The following is a 26619-nucleotide window of genomic DNA, read 5'->3' as shown; positions in this document are numbered from 1 at the left end:
TCGCAAAGAACTGAAAGCAGAAATTAATCAGGACAGCAGTACTAAACAACTCTCCCAAAATCAAAGCAATGAATCACAGCAAGTAATGCACAGGATAACCTCCACCATTACAAAACATAAAGTAGAAGGAACCTAATCATTGTTTCAAAGTATTAGGTTCCAATGAGGTACTGATGAAAGCTAAAATATGCAAAGTTGAGTCAAGCATCCGTGATACACTTGGTACTACACTCAATTTTAGCCAAAAATATTCAAGACACATTAAATTGTTCTATACACACTATTATGCTAGGGGAATTTTTGCTTGTCAGTATCATATACCATTTGATCCACTTAAAATATCTAAATGATTGGTTCATATCATCAATTCACCCTTTTTTTTTTTAATTTGATTTATATGCCATTTTTATGGTTGAATGTAAAACAAGAGGAGAAACATTGAACTCTCCTGTATGCAAAGTTCTGTATTTCTATTATTTTTCATTAATATTTATAGTGCACATTTACTTTACATACAAGATTACAAATAGTTGCATACAAAGTTCTGTATTTCTGTTACTTTGCAAATACAAAGTTTTGCAAATACTTTGCAAATACGAAACTTTGCAAATACAAAGTCTTGTATTTCCGTTATTTTACATTAATATTTACATTATAAATTTACATTACATACAAACTTACCAACAGTTGCATACAAAATTCTGTAGTTCTATTATTTTATATAAGTTGCAAATGCAAAATTTTATATTTCTGTTATTTTACATTCAACCACACATTAAAAAAAGTGAATCAATTGCATCGAGTGGCAAAAACGAATTTGAGCGTAGATAGTGATTGAAGCACAATCCTTGCAGGGAATAGTGTATCTGAGACCCTTTCCTGGGTGTTCCCTTGTGAACACCTAAAGTCTAAATATTAGGTGAATTATAGCGAAGGCAGCCTCTGAGGCTCAGTAAATGCCAACCTGTTGATGAAATATGAAAAAAACTTTTTAAAGTATACTTTCAAACCTCCCAAATATCTAGGTATGTCTACCTCATCAACAATGTATAACTAAAAGACAGGGAAAGTGAAGAGAGAGGCAGGTTCAAAAAGCATGAAACTCCCACCGCCATTCCAGATTTTTTCTCCAGCTGCAACAGAAAAAGAAAGCTTTCTCAAGCTGTTTGCCTTTAACCAAAGGAGTTTTCTTCTGTAGTCTATTTAGGTTGGTGTTTACCTGAACCTTTGAAAGCCAGTTGATACAATCAATGAAAACATGATTTGTTTCTCCACGCGACTCTCTCTCCATATGCATTCAATGATGCATCCATCACTCCGATTTTTCTTGGATTTCAAAAAAGAGGTTCTTGGCTCACAAAACAGACAACAAAATAAAAATGGAAAGAGAATATTTCCTGCCATAGCAAGGAAGCTCTTCTTCCCTTTATCTTTTATCCAGCCTGTGCTGGTGGAGAAATTGGCTATTTCTTGTCTAACTAAAGAGGCAATGTGGCTGATGCTGTAAAATCTTACTCTTTGACTTATTCTCTGCAGTTGCAACCAGTAAAATCCAAGGTATGAACAGGAAAAAATGTCGTCCTATCCTCCCAAAACCTGTTATCCTCCCTCTGTAAGAGAGTTGAGCAGTTTCAAAATGTGAAAGATAGGTGGGAAGGTGGGAAGGAAGGAAGGAAGGAAGGAAGGAAGGAAGGAAGGAAGGAAGGAAGGAAGGAAGGAAGGAAGGAAGTTAAATTCCTTTCACTAATAATGATTTTGGATATCCTTCTCCCTTTCTTCAAAATTCCTAGCTACTATGTCCTCATATGTCAGTACTTGAGCATGACCATAGGATTTGTGGGGTTTGCTTGGCCCACTCAGAAGAAATATTTTTTTCAATAAATGTTGCTTTCTTAAGATCTCTGCACAGCAGATGGCTCATTATTTCTTACCCGGTTTCTTAGAATTGTCCCTCTCTATTTTTTTTCCTTATAAAACTGTCAACAATGCAAAGGTTTAGGAGAAAGGTTATACAAGAAGATTAAAAGAGACAGGAATGTGATTTGACTGCAAGTAAATAACGTTGGTTGTCCTGGGTTATTTATTTGTAGTCTGTTCCTCAAATCACTTTTCTGCAGCTTTGATCCAATAGCAACAGCTATTCAGCCTTGAAGAAAAGGAGCTGATTGGGAGGGGGGACGGGGGCAGTGCAAGGAAGGGCAGGAGACAGACATGTACAGGAGATTTTATTGGCTTTTTCAATATTACATCAGCTTTAAACTTAAATTGCTATAATAGGCAATTTGTTGGTAAAAAATATTAAAGCCACTGAAAGGGAGCTGCCATTCCTTTTGTTTTCTCTTAAAAATATCCTGAGCGTTGTGATACGTTGGAAATTTTAATGGACAGCTCTAGCAGGTTTCAAGGTTTCTGTGCTTCCTTAGAAAATTTTTACAAAGCCTTCTATAGCATTTGGGTTTCCTAATATTTTAAGACTGCATCTCCCGAAGGGGATATTCGCTGGAAATTCTACCACTGTAGATCTAGCATGTCTGAAAAGAACCAGTGGAGAGACGCTATCTTAGCAAGTTTAATTTCCCAATTGTTCACATCTGTATTAGTTTATCAAAATATGAGATACAAAGATACAAAGAAAAATTAAAATAATGGGACAATAGGGGAAGACAAAGGGAAGAGGAAAAAAGTGTAGGGTAAAGGGGAGAAAAAAAAGAAAAGCATTGACTTCCAACACCCTTTGGTGCATCAGAATAAGGTAATAACATACTGTACAACCTCAGCTTTTTACTTTTTACTAATTAGTTTCCCAATTTTATCTGGTGATGGGGATCCATAAATATCACTGAAAGGATGTTTCTCTTTTAAGAGTTGCAAATAAACTAAGTAGTCATTTCAGTCATATTTTATCCACTAACGTTAAGGAGAAATGTGATAGCAGTCTTCAAATATCTAAAGGGTGGCACACATTGATCTAGAGCAGGGGGCCCGAACCCCCAGTCTGCAGACCTGCACTGGTCCCTGGCCCACGGCCTACCAGGAACCAGGCCACGTAAGCAGTTGTGGGTTTCACTTACCTTCCCTACCGGTTCAGAACTGTGTGCATGTGTGCTCACTTTGCTTGCACGTATGCTTCTGCGCATGCGCAGAGCGTCCATGATGACGGCTGGGCGGAGCCTCCCACCACCGCCGCTACCGGTTTTCCCGAACCGGGGCGAACCGGTAGAAACCCACCACTGCACATAAGTGAGCGAAGTCCTGTCCGTGCACATGCGGGATCCAGGCAGCATGCAAAACCACACAAAACCAGCCTGCAGAAAAACGACCCTCCGGTCCCTGGAACCGGTCCCTGGCACCCAAAAGGCTGGGGGCCACTGCTCTTGAGAGCAGGACCAGAATCAATGGGCTGAAAGACTTTCAGATTCTGTTTCAGGAAAACATCCAGATTGCACAAGTTGTAGACAGTGTATCAGGCCAGCACGTAATGTGATAGCAATAGCACTTAGCCCTTAGACTTCTATACCACTTCACAGTGCTTTATAGCCCTCTCTAAGCAGTTTACAGAGTCAGCCTATGACCCCCAACAATTTGGGTCCTCATTTTTACCCACCTCAGAAGGATGGAAGGCTGAGTCAACCTTGAGCCTGGTGAGATTTGAACTGCCAAATTGCAGGCAGCTGGCAGTAAGCAGAAGTAGCCTGCAGTACTGCACTCTAACCACTGTGCCACCATGGCTCATAATGATTTCCCCTTCACCGGAGATCTTCAAACAGAAACTGAAGGTTTATCTGTCAAAGATACTCTAGTGGATCTTTCACTGAGGAGGGGGTTGAATTAGATGGCTCCCATGGCGCATTCCAAGTCTTCTGTGATTATCTGAATGATCTACTGAAGGTTAGAATTACAAATCAATAAGATGCCTCAGATTTCTCCACAGCAAGGGTGTTGATTATCTTAAGAATTCTAGTAAACTATAGTCACTCTGAGACTTGCAAGATCAACAACTAATTTCACCTCAACTGTTGCTCCACAAGAAAATATGAAAATGCTGAGTGATGCTTCCTCTGCAGATAGGACAATCAGGGACCCTTGAGTGGGTTTTTGTTTTTGTTTTTTTGTCCCAGCAGCTAGGATAGGTATTTTATGATGGACCATGCCTCCTGTGGCACATACTTTGAGAAAAGATCAGCTATCAGTGCAGCCATTTTGTGAGATGATGCACAGCGTGTACTCAAAGTATCCAGCTGCCACCAAAGGTTTCCCAGTTGTTAGCCAGAAACACTCTTCCTGACCTACTAGTTTTCAGTTACATGAGCTGAATTGGCAACAAAATTCTGGTTCATCCTTGGTAGCAGCAGATTCTTTGGTTATCTAGAGACATATATAGAACAGTGTTTCCCCTCCTGGATAACTTTGAGATGTGTGCACTTTTAATCCCCATGATTTTTAGCAATGGCCTTGCTGGTTAGGAATTCTGGGAGTTGAAATCCACTCATCTCAAAGTTGACCAGGTGGAGAAACATTCTTCTAGAATCGTTTGTAATTGCATCAAAACAACTTTAATAAGGACAGGCTTTATATTAAAGATGTCTGTGATGCTATGAAGATGCCATAAATCAGGGGTGTCAAACTCACATCATCACAGCATTATCGTGTGATGTATCATGACTTTTTCCCCCTTTGCTAAAGCGGCCATGGGCATGGCCAGCGTGTGACGCATCTGGCCCATGGACCAGATGCCATAAATCATCAGGGGAAAACAGATTTTTCGGGTGACCCCAATTTTTGCTGAATGCTGCATGCATGGGAAACTGAGCTGCTGTGAACAATAACTCCTAACCTCAATCTTTATATGTCTTTATAGATTGGATGTTGTCCTACCTGTTGTTTTTATCTGTGCCATCTGGTGAAGTGCCCGATTTGTATTATTGTTATTCTTACTGCTGTGATTATTTATTTATGTGTTTTTTATCTGCATGCCCAGCCATTGTTGTCGGTGTCATATTAATGCTAACGATGTTTGGAAAGCACTAATGAATAAGTGCAATTTCTTTTCTCTATTGTTGGGTTTTTTGTAAAGTTGCTCAAATGCTCTCAGGTATGGCTGCCCTGAATGGAGGACTCGGTGCAACAGGCTTGACCAATGGTACAGCTGGCACAATGGATGCCCTCACCCAAGCCTACTCAGGAATACAGCAGTATGCCGCTGCGGCACTGCCCACGCTATACAGTCAAAGTTTGCTACAACAACAAAGTGCTGCAGGCAGCCAGAAAGAAGGTAAGATAGGTAGGCCATGGGGGGAAATGCAAAAAGGGAGCAAGAAAGAGATTCTTAATTCAAAACTAAAAACAAATGAAACTTAGTGGCCTTCTAAAATTAAGTTTATTAGTGCAGTTGCTGCTATCATTACTATTAAGCTCCATTATTAAGTAGAGTTTTCTTATCTCATGATGCCCCACCTCCCCCAGCACTCAAGGGCTTATGCTGCAATGGATTAAAATAATTGCAAAATATTAAGGTACGCAGAAGAGAATATATGTAGCTAAGGTCCTTGGTGCTCTTTGAGCTTGGGTGTTAACTTGCAGGCATTTCATTATCCAAATAGGTAACATTTTTGTTTATTTGTTTGTTTATATCCCATTTCCATTATTTTTATTAATAACTCAAGGCAGTGCACGCATATCCAATACACCTTCCTCCTATTTCCCCCAAAACAACAACTCTGTGAGGTGAGTTGGGCTAAGTAAGAGTGATTTGCCCAAAGTCATCCAGGCAGCTTTCATGCCTAAGGTGGGACTAGAACTCACAGTCTCCTGGTGATAGGCTCAAAACGACCCAGCTGGCTTTTATACCTAAGGCAGGACTAGAACTCACTGTCTCCTGGTCATTGGTCCAAAGTCACCCAGCTAGTTTTCATGCCTAAGGTGGGACTAGAACTCACAGTCTCCTGGTGATTGGCCCAAAGTCACCCAGCTGGCTTTTATACCTAAGGCAGGACTAGAACTCACTGTCTCCTGGTCATTGGTCCAAAGTCACCCAGTTGGTTTTCATGCCTAAGGCAGCACTAGAACTCATAGTTTCTTGGTTTCCAGCTCAGTGCCTTAACCACTGGACCAAACTTGCTCTCATCCTTGCACGCTAGTTGGGTAATGAAACATCTTCCAGCAAACAACCAAGCTCATAGAGCACCATGTACGTACAATATGTTTCAATTATCAAAGAATAAGGCAGAGCAATGTTGATTTTTTTTCCCCATTAGCCCAACCTTTGCTTATTATAATTTTCTTATGCTTGTCTTATCCTAGCAAAAAGAATGTGATGTTAATATGGAAACATAGTTCTCAGAGGAGCCTGCAAGCCTATGATTCACTTGGCTATACTGGAGCTACTATCTAGTTAGTTTAGATTGTTAAGGAATATCTCACTGCCGAAAAATGGAAAGTTTGTGATTCCTAAAACCCTTTACAAAGTCACTGACTCATCAAAATTGATACTGAACCGGAACTAAGCTGCACCTTAAGTAGTCATGCCTGCATGGAAACCTTTGGCATGGAGAACATATAGGAACCCTATAAATATTTAATTTCCCAGCACACAAAGTTCCTTTCAGGCACTTGCTCAAAGAATGTTACCACCCACTGCTTTTCTAATGCAAAAATAGATATTGTCTGCTGCTTTTGCAAAAATAAAAAAGTGCTCTGGTTCAAACCATCCTTGAATTCTTTTTCCATTTCTGGTGGGGAAGCAGCTCCCCTATCTGGATTTGCATGTACACTACAAACATGCAGTTTTTATAACTAAATAGCGTTTGGAGGTTAATGACCAAATCCATCCATCATGGTTACAATGAAGGGTCGCTTATTTAATGGAGAGTCTTGAGGGGAAGCAAATAAAGGATTGATTGCTTCACATGAGGTGCTGACAGAGCAAAAGAAACCCAAAAAGTTAATGCTGAAAATAAATTAATGCTAATTGCAAGATGTTCAATGGAAAAAAAGGCTTCTCCCCTATCCATTCATTTCTTAGGTCCTTCAAGTACAGCCACTTTAGAGAAGTGATTTTCTTCTATCTAATTATAGGTAGTCCTCGACTTATGACTGGTTGCTTAGGATCCATTCAAAGTTACAACAACTCCTCCCCCCAAAAGCTACTTACAACTCAGTTTTGAAGTTTTGACATCAGCCCCCCAACCCATGTGATGTGATCACATTTTGGGCATTCCACATTTTTAACCGTTCTCAGCAATTTACAATGGATTTCTGGGTTTTTTCCCCAGAAATCAGCATTTACTTCAAATTTCAGCAAAAACAGCCCCACGGCAAACAAAGACTTACCTGTATTTGCTCATTTAGGACTGGAAAGAAACAATACAAAATAGGTGTGGCGGTTTGCCTCCATGGTCAAGCGTTCGTGGGCCATCAGAGTTATCGATAGTCTTTCTTAAGACGAGCGTTCAAAATTGGATGAACCATTTTTCTAAGCTCTTGGCTGTAATAAATGACGAGGAGGAGGAGGCTGAAGGAAAGCAGAATCCAATTTACTTATTCCCTTTCTCTCTTTGTTTATATAATTTATATACATATTTTTAAAAAAATATAATAGATTAAAAATAGTATAATGTAATGATAATAATATATAATAAAACAAATTTATTATTTGAAGGTCGCTAGATAAGCACATCTCCATCATCTAACGGAAATTAAAAGTTAAAAAATATATAATTAATAAATAAATAAATAAATAAATAAATAAATAAATGCCATCAGTTTTCTATATTTCTTTGTTTATTTATTCCTATAATAGAACCTGCCGCTCACAGAACACTTAAGAATTTGAATATTAAAATAATATTTTAACAATATTTAATATTGAAATAATATTTTAATAATATTTAATATCAAAATAATATTAAAATGGGCATTTGAAGAACTGCCCACTATTTGGGACCCCATTTAAAAAGAAAAAAACCCTTTATGTATGTATGAAGCAAATTCACCCTGCTAGTTCTGCCAATTCCTTTCTCTTCCTTGAGGACAGATTACCTGAGCAGGTAATAAGTACCTGAGCTTTTTCTTGGCCCTCCCCTGTTGCTAGGGAGACCACGGCTGCCAATTCAGTAGCAGCAGCCAATCAAACAGAAGCACTGAGCAGGTGACAGTGAAGGAGGAGAGAAGGAAGACAAAATGGCTGCCTGGCAGTTCATGAAAATGGAAATAAATAAATGGAGCCAAAGCTCAGAAATCAAAGTCAAAAAAAAAAATATTAAAGGATAGACAGCCCTGATGAGAAACGGCGAGGGAAAGGAAGCAGCAGCTGAGGAAAAGGGGGGGGGAGAAAGGCTTTTTTAAATACTCCCTCAGAACTGTGTGAGGGAAAGGTTTACCTCAGGTGGGAGCCAAGACTGGGGGAAAGGCAAAGCCCCACTAGGAAAAGGGGAAGAAAAAGTCAAGGCTTGAACAAAGTAGAAAGCAGAAACTAAAGAAAGATCAAAGACAGATTGAACACCATCAAAAGAGGAATTTAGCTCCACAGAGAGGAACCAGAGGGATAGACAGGAATTAAGACAAAAAATAAATAAAATAAGGCAGCAGTATGAAATATAGAACACAAAGATGTAAAAATATATTCAAACCCTTGAGATGGGCAGCTATATAAATATGGATGGATGGCTTAATAGATGGACAGACGGACGAATCAAAGCTGCCATCATAACATTTTGACTATCATGCCAATTGCAACCCCAGGGAGATATTTAAGATTTCCAAAAAGTCTAATAGCAGAAAATGAAATTTTGGAGGATAAATTAACTACAAGGAATAATTATAGTTATTTTATATCCCACATTGTATGTAAATATAAAGCCGCTTTGCCACGTGTAAAATTAATAACGCGAATAACCAGATTTATAACGTCAGGTTATAAAAGATGTTTGCAACAAAACGTTGCATTCTAGAGTTTATTCATATGGACTTGTCAGAAATATAGCATCTCTTCATTTTTACCCATTTGGGAGAACCAAAAAGATAAAAAGTTAATGTGAAAGCAGAAAAAAATAATCAGCATTGAGCTGAAATAAAAAACAGTATTCTAAACTTTATTCTCCATATTATGTAACGGATATGTAACAGCTACAAAGAGGATTATTTTTCTCCAAACAACTGCAAAAAAAGAGCAGAAGAAAACTTATAATGCATGTTTTGGCATATGAAATGTCTAGGAATTCTTGTTTTCTAAATCATTTCTCTATCAGCATGTTTCTTTTTATTTATTTTATTTTTATTTTATTTTGAATTTGTATACCGCCCTTCTCCCTGAGGACTCAGGGCGGTGAACAGCCAAGTAAAAACATCAAGTACAAATATTAAAATACAGTTAAAATATACATATATAAATTTGGCCCCATTAATTAAAAACAATAAACAAAACACTTAAAAACACTTAAAAAATTAGGCCAGCCCGGCTTGCTGAAAAAGGAAGGTTTTAAGGGCACAGCGGAAGGCACCGAGGTCTTGGATTCTCCTTATCTCTGGAGGCAATTGATTCCAGAGGGTAGGTGCCCCCACAGAGAAGGCCCTCCCCCTGGGGGTCACCAGCCTGCACTGTTTGGCTGATGGCACCCCGAGGAGGCCCTCTCTGTGGGAGCGCACGGGTCGATGGGAGATTGTCGGTGGCAGCAGGCGGTCTCGAAGATAGCTAGGCCCTATGCCATGGAGCGCTTTAAAGGTGATAACCAACACCTTGAAGCGCACCCGGAAGACCACCGGGAGCCAGTGCAGCTCGCGCAGGAGCGGTGTTACATGGGAGCGCCAGGCTGCTCCCGTCACTACCCGCGCTGCTGCATTCTGGACCAGTTGGAGCCTCCGGGTGCTCCTCAAGGGGAGCCCCATGTAGAGAGCGTTGCAGTAATCAAGGCGAGAGGTGACGAGGGCATGAGTGACTGTGCACAGGGAATCCCGATCAAGAAAGGGCCGCAACTGGCGGATCAGGCGAACCTGACAAAAGGTCCCCCTGGTTACAGCCGTCAGATGTTCCTCCAAGGACAGCTGCCTATCCAGGAGGACTCCCAGATTGCGAGCCCTCTCTGTGGGGGCCAACGACTCGCCCCCAATAGTCAGTGATGGAGTCAACTGACTATATCGGGATGCCGGGAGCCACAGCCACTCAGTCTTGGAAGGGTTGAGCCTGAGCCTGTTCCTCCCCATCCAGATCCGCACAGCCTCCAGGCACTGGGACATCACTTCAAGGGCATCGTTGGGGTGGCCTGGGGTGGAGATGTACAGCTGGGTGTCATCAGCGTACTGGTGGTATCTCACCCCAAAGCCACGGATGATCTCGCCCAGCGGCTTCACATAAATGTTGAACAGGAGGGGCGAGAGGACCGACCCCTGAGGCACTCCACATATAAGAGGCCTTGAGGTCGACCTCTGCCCACCTGCCAACACGAACTGCGACCGGTCGGAGAGAAAGGAGGAGAACCACCGTAATACGGTGCCCCCCATCCCCAACTCTTCCAGCCGGTGCAGCATGATACCATGGTCGATGGTATCAAAAGCCGCTGAGAGGTCTAACAGGACCAGAACAGAGGAACAACCCCTGTCCCGAGCCCTCCAGAGATCATCAACCAACGCAACCAATGCCGTTTCCGTGCTGTGTCCAGGCCTGAAACCCGACTGGAACGGATCTAGATAGGATGTTTCCTCCAAGAATTGTGGAAACTGTCGCGCGACCACACTCTCAACAACCTTCGCCAGGAAGCGAAGGTTGGAGACAGGACGATAGTTGGCCAATATTGCCGGATCCAGGGACGGCTTCTTGAGGAGAGGCCTCACCACCGCTTCTTTCAAGGCGGCGGGGAAGTGACCCTCACTCAACGAAGCGTTGATAACACCCTGGAGCCAGCCTCGTGTAACCTCCCGGGAGGCCAGTACCAACCAGGAGGGACACGGGTCCAGTAAACATGTGGCCGCACTAAGTCTCCCCAAAATCCTGTCCACATCATCCGGAGTTACAGCATCAAACTCCTCCCAGGTAACATTCTCAAGACTATTCCTCGTCACCCTGCCCTGATCTACCCAGTCAGAGTCCAAATCCCCCCGGATCTGAGCGATTTTGTCATACAGGTATTGTCCGAAATCCTCCGCCCTGCCTTCCAAGGGATCCTCCCGCGCTCCCGGATGGAGCAGGGAGCGGGTTACCCTGAACAGGGCGGCTGGACGATTCCCTGATGACGCAATAGAGGCGGAAAAGTAGTTAAACTTTGCCGTCTTTATCGCCACTAGGTAGGTCTTAATATGCGACCTTACCAGTGTTCGGTCAGATTCAGCGAGACTGGCCCTCCAACCACTCTCTAGGCGTCTTTTCCGGCGTTTCATCTCCCTCAGCTCCTCGGTGAACCAAGGAGCCGCGAGGGATCGACACCGGGTCAGAGGCCGCAAAGGCACGACTCGATCCAAGGCCCCACCAGCCACCCGATCCCAGGCAGCTACCAGGTCCTCGGCCGAGTCGTGTGCCAGATCTTCAGGAATTGGCCCAAGCTCCGTCTGGAACCTATCAGGATCCATCAGGCGCCTGGGGCGGATCCATCTAATTGGGTCCGCCTCCCTGCGGCGGGGTGTAGCGGTTCGAAGGTCCAGACGAAGGAGTGAGTGATCTGACCATGACAAGGGTTTCATGTCTATATCCCCTATAATAAGACCATTCAACCACTGGCCAGAGACAAAAATCAGGTCCAGTGTGTGTCCCCCCCTGTGAGTGGGGCCATGAACTAACTGGGTCAGGTCCATGGCCGTCATGGAAGCCATGAACTCCCGAGCCATCTCTGACGTTTCACCAACGGACGGCAGATTGAAATCACCCATGACCATAAGCCTGGGTGTATCAACTGCCACCGTGGCTATCACGTCGAGTAGCTCGGGCAGGGCCGTTGCCACGCGGCAGGGAGCCAGGTACGTAAGCAGCAAGCCCATCTGAACCCCATGACCCCATCTCACAAAGAGGGACTCACACCCGGCAATCTGTGGCACAGTGGTCTCCCTCGGACCCAGACCTTCGTTAATAATAACCGCCACCCCCCCCGCCCCTCCCCTGGGCCCTCGGCTGATGGAATGCTCTGAAGCCTGGTGGACACATCTCAACCAGAGGGACCCCTCCCTCCGGGCCCAACCAGGTCTCCGTAATACCCGCCAGGTCCGCTCCCCCCTCTTGAATAAGATCGTAAATGAGGGGGCCCTTATTTACCACGGACCTGGCGTTGCACAGCATCAGCCGGAGGCCCAGGTCCTGAGTATCTGAGCCACCTAGTACCCGAGGGGAGCCTTGAGGACCGGGGCGTGCAATCGCTCTCAAGTAGCGAGTGCGCACCCCCAGCACAAGATAAGGTCCTCTGCTCCCGCCATATCTGCCCCTCCCATTCACCGTGCTGATGACATCCCCAATCCCTCGTCCTGCGCCCTCCAGCCCGTTACCCTGTGCCAGGCTGGGCCCTGACCTAGGTGGATTACCCCCCCCATCCCCTTTGGTCGCCCTCCCAGTTCCCCTTAAAAAATTATTAAAAACCCTGATTAAAAAACCCCTCAATCCCCGCTTTAAAACATGCCACCTCTCGGGGCTCCAAAGCCCGTCCTTAAGGTAGGCCTTCGATAGAGTGGAAGGCCATCGCCGCGAGAGGGGGGCATCTCGCAGCGCAAGCAAATCTGCCGAGGTATAAGCCATACAAGTATGATGAGATGGAAAAGGGGAACCTTGGATGTCAGCGAAATTTAAAGATAGTCATTGAGGTGAGAGATGGCAAAAGAGGCTGGCCAGGATGAAGCTGGGGCCCCCTCACTCTCTCACAGTGATGGGGCGACCAGATCAGATGGTTGCAGTGCAGGCGGATGGCCACAGCCGTTCACTCACCGCGGCTGGATGTAAAAGGCCAACAATAGTCACTTTCTCCCTGCAGATGGAGCAGCAGTCCTTGACCTGGACTCTCAGCTTCTCCCTCCAGCCTGCAATCTCTCCTCCCCCGAGCCAAGGCCTAAAGGTGGAAATCGGGCGGCAGGAATAAACTAGCTTTGTTATTTTTGTTGTTATTTTATCATTTTCACAGACCTCTGAAAATTGTATTGAGATAGGTTTCCCTGATGGTCTGTTTCATAAATTGGTTTATAAGCCTATTTGAGTTGGACAACTATAATAAATTTAAATAAACACCAGTTTCTTTCACACTTCAACCATTTTATAGAGAATGTAAAAAATAAATATTTGAATTGCTTCACAATCCTTTTTGTTTTCAATTTTCCTTATTCATTCATTCTTTCATTTAAATTTATTGGGTCACCCAACTCCAATAAACCCAATTTATGGGGGAAGGTGGGTGAGATCTTGGATAAAAATATAAAACATCTTTGTTTCTCTTCCAGTCTTAACATATTTGGAAGATACCATAGAGGGAAAAAGTGAGCTGAATTATATTTAGTGGATGTTTTCAGCATAAAATGAAAGAGCTGATTCTGGCTGCCTGTTCTCTCTTTTCTTAAAAGGTCCAGAAGGAGCAAACCTTTTCATTTATCATCTCCCACAAGAGTTTGGAGACCAGGACATTCTGCAGATGTTTATGCCTTTTGGAAATGTTATTTCTGCTAAGGTCTTCATTGACAAACAGACTAATCTGAGCAAGTGTTTTGGTATGTAACATTCAGTACAGAACACCAAAAATCTAACATACTATCTACCCTTTTATCTTCCTCTTTTCCCAAACTGACATCTTAGATTCAATATTTATTGTTGTATTTTGCCTTCCACTGGAGAATTGTAGATATATCCTTTTTACATTAGTCCTCATTCTAATGTGATCCACAGTTGGTTATTTGAACATTGTTTCTTCTCTTTAGGGCAAACATTTTCCTCCAAGATTATACAGGCATGCCTACAAGCACACACACACACACACACACACACACACACATACATATATATATATACATACACATATACAATATCGTATACATCAGCAAGTATTATGAGCCCAATTGACAAAGGAAAGCTCAGGACTGTATTGGTTGGAAAGCAATACAGTCCTGAGCAGAAGGGGCCCTCATCATGCAGTGGCTAGATGATGATGATGATACATATACGTATACATATACATATATGTAGCCCTTAACTTAATCACATAATCACAATTTATGTTGCTAAGCAAAACATTTGTTAAGTGAGTTTTGCCCCATTTCATGACTTTTCCTGCCAGAGTTGTTAAGTGAATCTTCACTTACATTGAGCAAGTAGTTGGACTTGATAGCCTCAAGGGCTCTTTCCAAGTCTGCAGTTACAAGGTTCACAGCCTAGGATTTATTGCTGATGTGAATTAGAGGCATTGGTTAACATCCACTCCTAGTCATTCTCCACCATAGATTTATCTTTATGTTCTCGATAAAGGAGATGTTCTTTGCTTTGTCCTCTATAACCATTTCAGTAAAAAAAAAGGAAAGACTCTGAAAGTTCCACAAAAAAATGAAATGTTTCTTTCCTCACAGCAACTCCTATTAATTTTGAAAAGTACAAGCATTTGTGGTTGAATCAGGAAAAATGTCTAAAAAAAATATTTCCCTAGAAGCACAACAGAACTGTCAAATGCATAAAACTAATTACATCTTATGTGAAGGAATGTCATTTATTAGACAATCAAGGCACCTTATTATGAGTGTCTAATTATTCTCTATTGTGTTAAAAAAGCGCCTCTCCATGTTTAACTCGTTATTTGCAGATTATATTAAATATTTCCAGCTCTAAAAAAGACTGCAGTTGCATTGCAAACACATTTTTTTCTACCATTCAATCATGCCTGATTTTTAGAGATTGCTTAGACAAGTCCCTGCAGTTTTCTTGGCAAGATTTTTCAGAAATAAATTGCCATTGCCTCATTCCTACGTTGAGGGAAAGTGACTGGCCAAAGGTCACCCAGCTGGCTTTATGTAGTCTCACAGTTTCTAGCCTCATGTCTTAGTCACTGCCCCAAACTGACTCTCTTAACTGCAGTATAGTTACATTCACATACAGTATTTGTTAAATAATTATTCCTTCTGATGCTAGTTCTAGTTTTCCTGTTTTATGCAAATTTGCAGCCAAAATTGCATCATTATGCCTAAGAAATAACAATAGCCTTAATGTATCTGCAGGGCATTATTTCCTATGGTGTAGTTATAATTCAGCCAAGATGGAATATTAATAAAGAATAAAAATAGGAACTGAATATAAAGTGAAATGGAATGAACTAATGCAGCGTCTAATAAAAAAATAGTTGAATATCTAAATGTCTCCCCTCCCATCTCATTGGACTTTAGGACAGTTTCAAAACTTTTTTCTTCTAATCTTCCATAACTTTAATGATTTTTGCTTTTCCCTTAAGTTTCATTATGTATGTATTGCTCTTTGTTTATTTGTACTACAAGGTAGTATAATCTACTTCACAAAGTGCATTTTTAACAATTAAAAACATATTTAATTTAATTGATAAATATAAACACATTCAAGATAATTATAAACTTGTAACAACAAAAATTAGGAAAGGCAATCTGTTGTATTATAATCAAATTATTTTGATATTCTATTGCTTTATTCTTTGATAGGCATAATTTGAACTACAAGTTACAACTACAAGTTCTCTCTTGTCTGAGAAAAGAGACATTTCAAAGTGAAGTTTTTCAACATTCAAAAGAAGAAAAAATTAGTGGTGGCAAGCAGCACCAGAATTTTTTATAAACTTTTAAAACCAGCATAAGAATGGAATAAAATAATAAATCACTAATGTGCTGGTCCATATCTGATAACATATTGCCCCTGTTTCCCCAACATATAGTCCCAGACCAATTGAAACATAGTAGAGGTAGTCCTCAACATACAACACTTTGTTTAATGACCATTCAATGCTACAATGTTATTGAAAAAAGTACTTATGACCGTTTTTTAAAACTTATGACTATTGTAGCATCCCTGGGATCATGTAATCAAAATTCAGATGCTTGGCAACTGGTTCATATTTATGACAGTGGTAGCATCCCAGAGTCATGTGATCCCCTTTTGTAACCTTCTGACAAGCAAAGTCAATAGGGAAGCCAGATTCATTTGACAACTGTGCCACAACTTAACAGCTGCAGTGATTCACTTAACATCTGGGTCAAGAAAAGTCGTAAAATGGGGGCAAAATTCACTTAACAAATATCTCGCTTAAGAACAGAAATGTTGGGTTCAATTGTGGTCGTAAGTCAAGGACTATCTGTAGATACATTAGCACAACATATGATGTTTGGTTAAAGTTTTTGTTTTGTTATGTGGCTTAGCAAGCTTTACAAACCAAATGTTATTACCTTACAGTTCAATATCTGTGAAATTAAGTGGATATAAATAGTATCCCTTTTATCCAAGGTATCTGATAGGTCTGATGTCTTAAACCCCAAAGTCTGAAATGATGTCTCCACTGTATCATTTTTGACCTAAAATACTAAATGTACCCCTACATCCAAAAGCAATTTGGATTTTTTAATCAATGGAAGAACAATTGAGAAAGTTGCCTATCAAAGCCACAAAGGAGAAGCCAAAGAGAAGTGACAGTGAGGGAATTAGGAAGCAAGTAGAAGTGACAGAATTGAAGAAAGGAAATCAAATGCTTCTCAGTCTTTATGCTGGAGAACACTGTGAAAGAATACAAGTGCTAATGATTTTCTGCTAGTTCTTACGCACTCGTTTTTTTTTCTCTCCCCCCCCCTTTCCTACTTTTGTGCATTCTAGGTTTTGTTAGCTATGACAATCCTGTCTCGGCACAAGCTGCAATACAGGCAATGAACGGCTTTCAAATTGGCATGAAACGCCTGAAAGTACAGCTGAAGCGCTCAAAAAATGACAGCAAACCTTACTGACCGTTCTCCCAGAAGCTTTCTGCTCTTAATTTAGTTTCCTTAGGGTAAGTCTCTTGAGCAAGCCCACCCTTGCTTGGGGTGGGATTGAGAAAGAACATAAGAACATCTGGCCCGCCACCTCTAAGAGACAGCCATTTGACAATCCTGCTTCCATTTTCCCCACTTGTTTAAGAGAAACTTGGCTAACCTAACCAAAAAAAAAAAAAAAAAATTGTGGGATGACCTACAAGATTTGAATTAGCAACTCAGATTTTTTTTTTTTTATTTTAATGAGCATTGAAGGGAAAGCACCCATCCACATGCTACAATCTTAATAATTAGAGCTGTCAAAAAAGAAAAATTGCAACTTGACTTTCTCGGCCCTGGTGTCCTTAACACTTTGGATGAGGATAATGAAAGCAATCCTGAATTATCCGAATGGCACCAGTTCTGAAATTGCTTAATAAAGCTATGGCCCTTGGCCAAGAAAGTGACTCATTTAGAACACAACATTTTTTCCATTACTTCAGTTTGTTTCTTTCTTCTTATTAAGAAGCTTTAATATTTACCATTCTTAGGGCTTCAGATTGACACATGGTTACATTATCCTGTTTAAACACTGGTTGTCTTTATATATTTTACCTATTTGTGTTTTGTTTTCCTTTTTTTTTTTTTTAAGTTCTTCAGGGTTTTGTTTTGATTTTTTGTTTTTTTGTTTTTTTTTTGTAAAGAGCATTAGTATAAAAAAAAAGACATAGAGATCTGTTTCTAAAGCTACAGGGTTTAAAAAATAAATAAATAAAAAAGAATGACAATACTTGATGTTTCTTGAAAGATAAAAATTTAATAATAATAATAATAATAATAATAGATACAAAAGAAAGCCACAGGCCTGTAAATTTTATTTGTAAAAAGCATTTCTATTTTTATACAAAAATTTTTACTGCCTCAGAAATAATGGAAGTTATTTATTGCCTATTGTTAACTTATTGGATACCTAAAGACCAGCTCTGTCTGGTAGCTAGATCATTTTGAAGTAGTCTCTAGAGTACACGTGCCAAGAATGGGTGCTTTTTCACCGTTGAACCCTACATCTTTTATGGTTCATAATTTCTCTCCTCTTGTTTGTATTTTGTCTTTGTTAACTTGTCCGTTCTTTCCATTATCTACTTTAAAATTTAGTTGTCTTGGGGTTTGTTTGTTTGTTTTTTTGCTCTCACTCTTTCTCTTGATTCCCTTCAATCCACTTCTACTCCTCTTGATGTTACCTCTGTTGAAATGGGGTCTTGATTCCTTCCCACCCTTTTCCTTCCCCAAATGAAATAAGAATCCTTTTTTTAAAAAAAAAGAAAGAAAGAAACCTCCTTTCTAATGGATTCTTTGGGGCTCTTTCATTGTGGCCGTTGTTGACCAAGTGTACAGTTAATGCAAATTGTGTGAATGGCTGGGACTCTAATGATGAAAAAATTTGCATTAGTTTTCTCCTGCACCCATTAAAATGATTTTTGTTTCTGCTGCATAGACTCTCCATAACTTTTTCCTCTTCCTTGTTTTTCCCTAGACATCTTCATGCCCGTTAGTTCATCGTTTGCCTAGCATGTCCCTGTGACGTCTTAAAAAAGTTTCATCGTCCCGTCATTGTTTCTGATGTCTTTCTGACCTCACATCATAATTTGGTTCTCCTACTGATCTTTGATCTATAGTTTGAACCTTTGAAATTTGCATGTGACCTCATCTAGCTATATGAATTCTGGGAAGTCAATGTGAAAAGCATTGCTGCATTTATGCAAGATCAAAATTTATTCGTAGTCAAATTTATGATAGGAGTATTAACACACATACACACACACACACACACACACACACAAAACCTGTGGCAAAATGTTTTGTTTAAAGTTTTCGGTGTTCCTTTTTTCCTTTTTTTCCCCTTTTATTCTTTTCTTTTTTTCTGTAAAAAAAAAAACAGACTTGAAAGTATTAGACAAGAGACTGGCATTCTGGCTGGTCTCTTAATGACATAGCAATATGTGTCCACACAGGCACAGAATGTTGGTTTCTAACAGACTACTTCCGAAATAGTTTGAAATGAAGAACTGTCTGATTTTAAGTCTCTAGAGGTCTGTAATAGTTTTTACATTTTTCAGGCAGTGTAAAGTTTTTTGATAAGGCCATTTTAGGTGGCTCACTTTCTCATTAAGAATATATATATATAGAACCACTTTTTGTAGATTAGTATAAAAAAATATTTACCCTGTTTTAGGGCAAATGCTACCTATTTGTCACCTTTTGCTGAACTGATTCACAAGTTAGACAATCCATGAATTAATGCACATGAAAATTACCTATATTTTATACTGTTTCGATGTACAGGAGAAAGGTTATTGTAAGCTATTGTTTCATTTGGTGCTTTTGTGAATTAAGTTGTGGTCTCATCATTGGGGGGGTTCCTCATGGTCTTTAAGTGTTCTGTGTTTATAAACAACAGGTTTGAAATTGGTTTTTACTTGAAGATCAACAACAGAACAAAAAAAATGAATTTCAAAAAATGAAAAAAAAGTTGTTTGCTTAAAATTAAAAAAAAAAAAGTTTTCATGTGAAAAATAAAAACTATTCCAGACTAAGTTTGTGTTGGCTTCTGTGAGGCATTGATGTCGATTTTTTTAAAATTATTATTGTGGACAATTTCAATGTGTTTGTGTTCAGCAAAATGTGATTCAGTTTTCCTTTTAAATAAATAATAAGAACTCAGTGGGGGGGGGAAAAATTAGTGCCAAATTCCAAAGGTACTTCTCTTCCTAGAGCTTCAGTGTGTTTCTTGTGTGAAGTAATTTGATAACATGGGTATTTTATTATGTGTTTTGTATAAATCCCTAATATTTAAAGGAAAAAAAGAGGTTAAAAAGTTTGTTAACTTGCTATCCTGTGGTCTTGTTGCCTGAAATTGTTGTTGTTTGTTATTTCTCTTGGATGTTTTTTGTAAAACATTGTATAAGTGCCCATGTTTCCCTTTTCTAACCATTCTGCGCATCAATGCTGTGAATGCAAACCTCACAATGTAATTTCCTCATAATGTATGGAAACCTCTAAGGTGAGAAAGTTTTGAACTTTTAACCCTTTCCACCCAGAGCTGTCTTGAGAGTTAATACTTTTATACATTCACCATTTTGCTCTTTATTTTTATATACACATTACACACACACACACACATATTTGTGTGTGTATATTCATACACAAATATGTACACACACACATGCATACACATACACATATACACATACACACCTAATTTTTTTGTGCTTTATTTAATACATGGTTGAAATCAGAAAAATGCACAGAGCAGATCTGAAGGACGAAAAAAAATATTTTACTGCTGTCTAAAGTTCTTCTGTATCTATAACTAAAAAAAATATTTAGAAATTGTAGAGCTCCTTTGTTTTGTTTTGTTTTGTTTTGTTTTTTAAAATCTTTTCTTAAAAAGAGCTTTTAATATGCTGCTGGTATATGATATTCTGTATTTAAAAAGTAAAAATAATTCTTTAATTATGTATTGTGTAACCACTCCTAGATAGGAGAATTGAACCCACAATTTGAAATCATTCAAAAAATATTTTTATAATAAAATTAAATGAATTTTTGATTAAATCCAGCGCACTAGAACTTCCTGGATGAAATTTTCTTGTGCACTGCAGTTAAACTCCTTTTTATGGATGAGGTTTACACACGTCTAAATGCTCTGATGTGCTAGCTGCCATATTTGTACTATGTCGGTCCAGATGCAATAGATACAAAGTAGATATAGCGGTATCTTTTGTTAGCAGGATTCATTCCTGTTAGCTGATGAACATGCAGGCTTCTGACTTGTAGCAAATCCTCAAAAAGGCAGAAGCAAAAGATGGCTCTGTAGTTCCTCAACCTGAGAGCAAATTACAGTAGCCCAAAATCTGTTTTTGTGAACGCAGGTCTTTAGAGCTTCTGGATGGATGCAAGCTATTGATGCTCTGAGAAGCAATTGCATGTATGGTGGTTTACACGTAGGGTCTCCTCTGATGTGAGATTGGCCTTGCTGCCCATGAAGTTATGGGGCTGTTGCAAGTCTTGGGAAGCTGACGAATAGCTGGGCTCCCATTCCAGAGAAGAACATAAAGATTGCTTTTCAGCAGTTCCTCTGGAGCTGTGGAACAGATGGGTTACCTGCTTGCAGGACTCTCCATCTTTTTCCTGTCTCCAATCTGGAGATTTTCCACACGGTCCCTTCAATCAAAACATCACGGGACCTTGTCACTTTTCCCTTCTCTTCCCTAGCCCTCTCTTCATAGCAGCTTTGCTGCTTCTCTTAGTAAAACCCAGTTGTTCTTTTCAAAGCTTTCCTTTTCCTACATAGTAAAAAGAAATCTTAGTAAGACACAGCCCAGGAAGAGAGCAAAATGATGCGTCTTGTTGCTGTTTTTAGTATTTTTCCATTAAGCATTGCTAGTCATCATCTAGCTAGTCACATCTCAACCATGTGCACAGGTCAAAAACCCAGAGTTTCAGAGATGTTGTCTCAACCCAACACATTCTAATGTACACTTTAAAACCAGAACCCCCATGAAGTGAGTAGCAGGTATCAACCCATACTCCTGATTTGCTTCTCCTCTCCCCTTCCCACCCCACATGCGCCCCTTTTTTCTTTGTTTCATTCAGTCTACGGAGCTGGCCGTGTAATGTTCTTTAGCTGTTGTGAGGACAATTTGTTTTCTCTGAGCATTTTGGAAACATGCCACCCTTGGTTCTGAACATCAGCGGCATTCTTAAATGCAACAGGAAGCATTGCTAAATCAGAGCTTCCTATATTTCAGAATGTACTTTAAAAAAACAATTCAGCAAAGCCAATGTGTTTGCTGCAGTTGTATTGTAAGGAGAGACAGACCCAGGCTTAGCATGGGGAGATTTACCATAGCTAGTTGGAATGTCTTGGCCTGGGGGCAGAAGTATTCAGAAATTCACACCTGCCATTCATAATCTATGAAGTTATACGAAGGCAGACATAGTGGCAGAAGAGGAAGCCAAATAAGCAAGGCAATTTAGGGTGCGATTGTTATTTTCTTTTTTCTGAAGTGGGTAACAAAAGCAAAGTCCCATCCTTACAATACAAAGGTTATTGTATTTATCAGAGGTGTCCAGAAATTATGGTCACAAGAATAAAAATGCTACAACAGTGCACATTAAAAAAAAAAAAAAAGATGGCGCTTCAGTTGTCACAGCCATCTTGATTTTTGTGACCGTGCCTGAGGACACATCTGGTATTTGCTATGACATCATCCTTTGGGTGACGTCTTATTTATTCCACAAGCAGCATGAACCCATGAGCTGAGCTAATAGCACCCATACATCCACAGTTGAAGGCGCTGCAGTTCACAAATGTTTCTGCCATTGTAAATATGACCATCTTTAAGAAGCCACAGGACCTCACCATTTTTACTCAGTAAAAAACAAGGCATGGAAAAGCTACAGGGGATTAATTTAATTTTGCTACATAAGGAAGTTACAGAGTTGATATGTTTATTGTTCCTGCTGGGTTCTGGTCACTTCATAGCCATAGAGCTCTGCATAACTCAGAAATTTGCATGTTCCATCAATAGAAAATTATGAAACATAAAGATAGTTGCTTAGCTATTTTGTATCTCTTATTATCTGTTGTAAACAATACGTGGGCACGACCCTGTAAGCATGTACTGTACTACTTACTTACTATCTGTTCACATCAAAGGGAAAATTCTGCAAATTCTTAGATTTTGCAGAATAATAAACAAGGAACTAAGGAATGATAACACTTCATTGCCTTGTTTCTTTGAAGTTAGATCGAACAAAATAGCACTCCTATTCATCAACTAAATTTTGGTATTCTGTAGTGGCAAATATAAACCTTTTTTCAAGCCAAGATTATTTCAGCAGCTTTTCATGCTACTGATTTTTTAAAAAGTGCCAAAATCATTTCCTATTGTCTAATCCTTTTCACTCTCATTTAAAACATCTCCCATTTTTCCAATTCCCCATATAAATTATTTTTAAGAAGGCAGGTGATAATCTACCAGTTTGCTTTTACATTCTTTCTAAAGGAGGAGGAGGAAGTAGGTTTATTTTTAGAGAAGCCGTAGATGGCAAGCACTAGAATCCAAATATTGCAGAGTGAGAGAGAAGAAAGCAAGAAAAAGAATTCTAACACAGAGATATTCTCAGTTAATAGATAAGTGCTCCATGATTGTCTCATGTTTCTTCTTCTGGGGCCTTGCTGAACCCTTGAGGGCTAACTTCGTACTTGTTACACCATTTTATTTGTTAACATACACAGTAATATAATAGGAGATCATGAAACATTTTTCCAGGACGTTATTGTTCAGCATCTAACATTTCCCAAATAATTATGCTGTTTGGAAAAGAAAATCAGATGCCCCATAAGAAAACTCATGCTTCTTTCACATCAACTGGGGCTTATTTCAAAACTCCACACCAAACCTGTTAAAATGGCAGCCAACACAATTATGAATGCTTTGTCCTGCTGGTGCTAAACTCCATAACTTCTGTCTTATGAATTTGCACCTATCCAAGTGGGAAGCTTTCTTCTCTCTCTCTCTCTCTCTCTCTCTCTTTCTCTCCTTGCCAGCCCCATTCCTCATTATTTCCCAGGCATTGTTCATTTTGCAGCCCCAAGGGAACTCTTGATTTTCAAAGAGAAGTTTAATTTGCAATATTGGGCCATTTTCCTAGGGACAAATTACTGGGAGGAAAAGAAGGCACCGGCATAAACAGGAAAAAAAAGCTATCACTTTCTCAACAGTTTCTACCCCTGAATAAGATACACACTGCTGCTGCATTTGCAGCATAAAAAGATTGCAAGGGAAAAACCAGCTAGCAAAACCAAGGCCTTATGCACTGCACTTCTTGTACACAGGTTCTTCATATATAAAAGATGAAACATTGAAAGGAAACTGTGAGAGTGCAAAGGGCTTTTATTTATAGAGGAAGAAAAAAAAGAAAATAATAATAATAATAATAATAAACCAGGAATGGTTGCATTTCAAAATTTAACTCCGAAAGCACAAAACAGTAGTTTCCCAACCAAATTAGTTATGTGAAATGGCCGTATTCAAAGGTGTAACAAGTTCATCTTTCTTTCACCATAGGGGTTATTTCTCAGCTTGTGCTACTCTTTGGCTCATGTTGCTGTTTCTGTTTCTATTAACTTAAGTGCTAATTAACAAAAAAAAATTAAGTAATTTCATTGTTTTTTCTGAATAATGTCATATCCTGTGTACCAGGTTTTGGGGAGGGGGGGAGGACGTTGTGCTGTGAGAAATTGTTGTTTGTCAACTAATGACAACTTTTTTAAGTTGAGAGCATCAAAAACTCAGGAAATGATCCATTCCTACCACAGATGTGGCATTCATGCTCAGGGAATTCTTCGGGCTCGGCAGAGCTCAGTGTTGCTCATGGAAATTATTCTTGACCCCCTATGAATTAAGAGAGGAGGGTCTTCCTGTGACAACCAGGCCCTTCAGCATCTTGACAAGTTCTGCATTCCTATGCAGAAGGTAAAAGCAGATTTTTCTTCAACCCCCTTATGAATTCTCAGTGTATGGGAGCTGAGCCTGTGATACAAATGGATTATAACCTAGGTTTTTGCTTCTTTCTATTTTTATTTTGTCTAAGAAAAGCCAAAGTTACTGCAATGTAGTGAGAAACTGTAAGACCATTTTGAGTATTGTTTCTGTTTTGTCGATGCATTTGGATTTTGCTGTTTGATGGAATTTGAGCCAAAAGCAAAATGGAAAACGAAATGAGGAAAATAAAACAAACCAACCAAGTAACCAACCACAGGCTTTCCTGCTTATAAAACTTGATTGTACGCACGCATTTTGTACCAGTGGAAATTTTTTATACTGGAGATTTAAACAAAAAATGGGGGAAAAAATATGGTGGCTTACTCTTGGGAGCCCCCTGATCATAACTGTTTTTCAAGTTTGATTTCCAGTTGACTGAAAGAAAGTTGGCTTAGTTTAGAAAATTTAAAACAAACTTTGGCTTGGTTTTATCCTTTCCATTTGCTTATATTTAGTGTTTAGGATTTTGTGTTTTAAAACACGCGGTAAGTTTCACTTTTTATTCTGTATTGTGCAGTTTCACAATATTAACAAATTAGAATTTAGGAGTACACAGTCACTTTAAGTGGATATATGTATTAGGGTTTTGTTTTTGTTTTTAAAAAAAGTAGGGTTTGCTTTTTTGCTGTTTAGATCAAAAGGTTTTCCTGGTTCTTCTGTCTTCATTGTGAACATAACTGTGTAGTTGAAACAGTCAAACTTATTTTTGTAACGTATGTTATTGTGTGATGCAGTTTTTTGCTTCTGTCTCCAATATTAAACCATTTTCCTAATACTTGTCTCACTTTCTCTCTGTATGTTGTACTGTTGGTAGTCATTCCGTGTTGGTAATACATTTGCACACCTCACTGTTGCACGTCCCTGTTGATTTTTTTTTCTATTCGTTGTGTACAAAAGATACAGTCGATTCCACTAAGTGAACCTCTGATTGGAGAATGAATGCAGATTTGCTGTATTTACCCACCCACCCCCATCTTCTTTGCCTCCTCTATCCCCCGTTGCCTTTGATTGTAATTATTAGGGTGAAGTCACACTGAAGATGCCTCTAAAAAGATATGTGTGCATGTGTGTTTGTGTGTGTGTGTGAGAGAGAGAGAGAGAATGAGAGAACCTACATACAGAGAAAGAAACAAAGTCGCCAAGTTTTCTCTAGTGACTAAAAAGGGATATACTTCTCCTCTGTAGGATCACATTAAGTTTACTACTAAAATATTTTCTTCATGGGAGAAGAAAAACTTTTTCATGTTTCAGAATTATTCAGCAAAGCTGAATCATAACTAATAACATCATAACTAATTTGCCAGTTTTCAGAAGTGTAAAATTTTTAAACACAGGTAGAAGACCCTAAGTTAAAATCTACCAGGGTTATTATAGACATCTTTTTTTAAAAAAAATTGAGAGTTCAAGGAGAACATTGAATTTATTAAAATTACCCAAAATTAAAAAAAAATAAGTAATCAGGAAAGGTGCTAAACTGAGCTATTTTGAATTTAGCATGCAAGGTAGCTCTTTTTCAGGGCGGGTAATCAAATCACATGGATCTCCTAGGAGAGCGACAACTACTTCAGTCTTAAATTCCCCTTAAGAGCAGGTGATGCTCTTTTTAAAAATTCCATATATATATATATATATATATATATATATATATATATATATATATACACACCCCGTGATGTTATTTTGATTTTTTTCTCAGTGCAACGCTCTTATAGAAAACCAACTACTGACTGTAACTGGCTTTCTGTAATTTCTCTTCATTTGATTCATCAGACACTTAAATCTATCAGGTAGGAAAGGGAACTTTCTAGAAAGAGGAACTTCTCTCCCTTGCATGGGACTCAAGCCATAAAATTATCCTTTTCCCCAAACTCAGGAATTTAAGACCACTTAAAAGTGCTCTTATGCGATTTTCCTTGTGATGTTTATGTCCCCTATTAGTATTTTGGTTTTGATGTGGTTGAGTGGGCTGTGCTCAATCTCGTGCTTCTGCCAACTCAGTTTGAGGGAAGCACGTATATAACCTAATTTGCCTGTCTTCTGCTTTACAGAGCCCAGTTTACAAGTTTCTGGGCTTGTAGATTTCAGAAGCAAATTTGCAACTGCCTGCAAT

General features: G+C 39.5%; 1 protein-coding gene across 11 annotated transcripts in view; it reads left to right on the top strand.

The window, feature by feature from the left end:
• CELF2 (CUGBP Elav-like family member 2) overlaps window positions 1-19700 on the top strand; it is a 363207-nt gene extending 343507 nt beyond the window's left edge. For 6 of the 11 annotated variants that reach the window (XM_070947540.1, XM_070947538.1, XM_070947536.1 and 3 more), the window contains 4 exons: window positions 5093-5281; window positions 13519-13662; window positions 16763-16934; window positions 18431-19700. In XM_070947540.1, the coding sequence (XP_070803641.1) occupies window positions 5093-5281; window positions 13519-13662; window positions 16763-16890 (461 nt within the window). In that variant the 3' untranslated portion in view covers window positions 16891-16934; window positions 18431-19700. The remainder of the gene's footprint in view (window positions 1-5092; window positions 5282-13518; window positions 13663-16762; window positions 16935-18430) is intronic. The other 5 variants (XM_070947548.1, XM_070947547.1, XM_070947543.1 and 2 more) reach the window with 1 other exon arrangement.
• The last annotated feature ends 6919 nt before the right edge of the window (window positions 19701-26619 follow it).

The sequence above is a fragment of the Pituophis catenifer genome, unplaced genomic scaffold (genome assembly GCF_029215685.1).
Source record: "Pituophis catenifer annectens isolate HBS135680 unplaced genomic scaffold, rPitCat1.0.hap2 SCAF_7, whole genome shotgun sequence".
NCBI classification, from domain to species: Eukaryota; Metazoa; Chordata; class Lepidosauria; order Squamata; family Colubridae; genus Pituophis; species Pituophis catenifer.
Note: the sequence above shows the minus strand (reverse complement) of the source record. Positions and strands in the feature narration are given on the sequence as shown.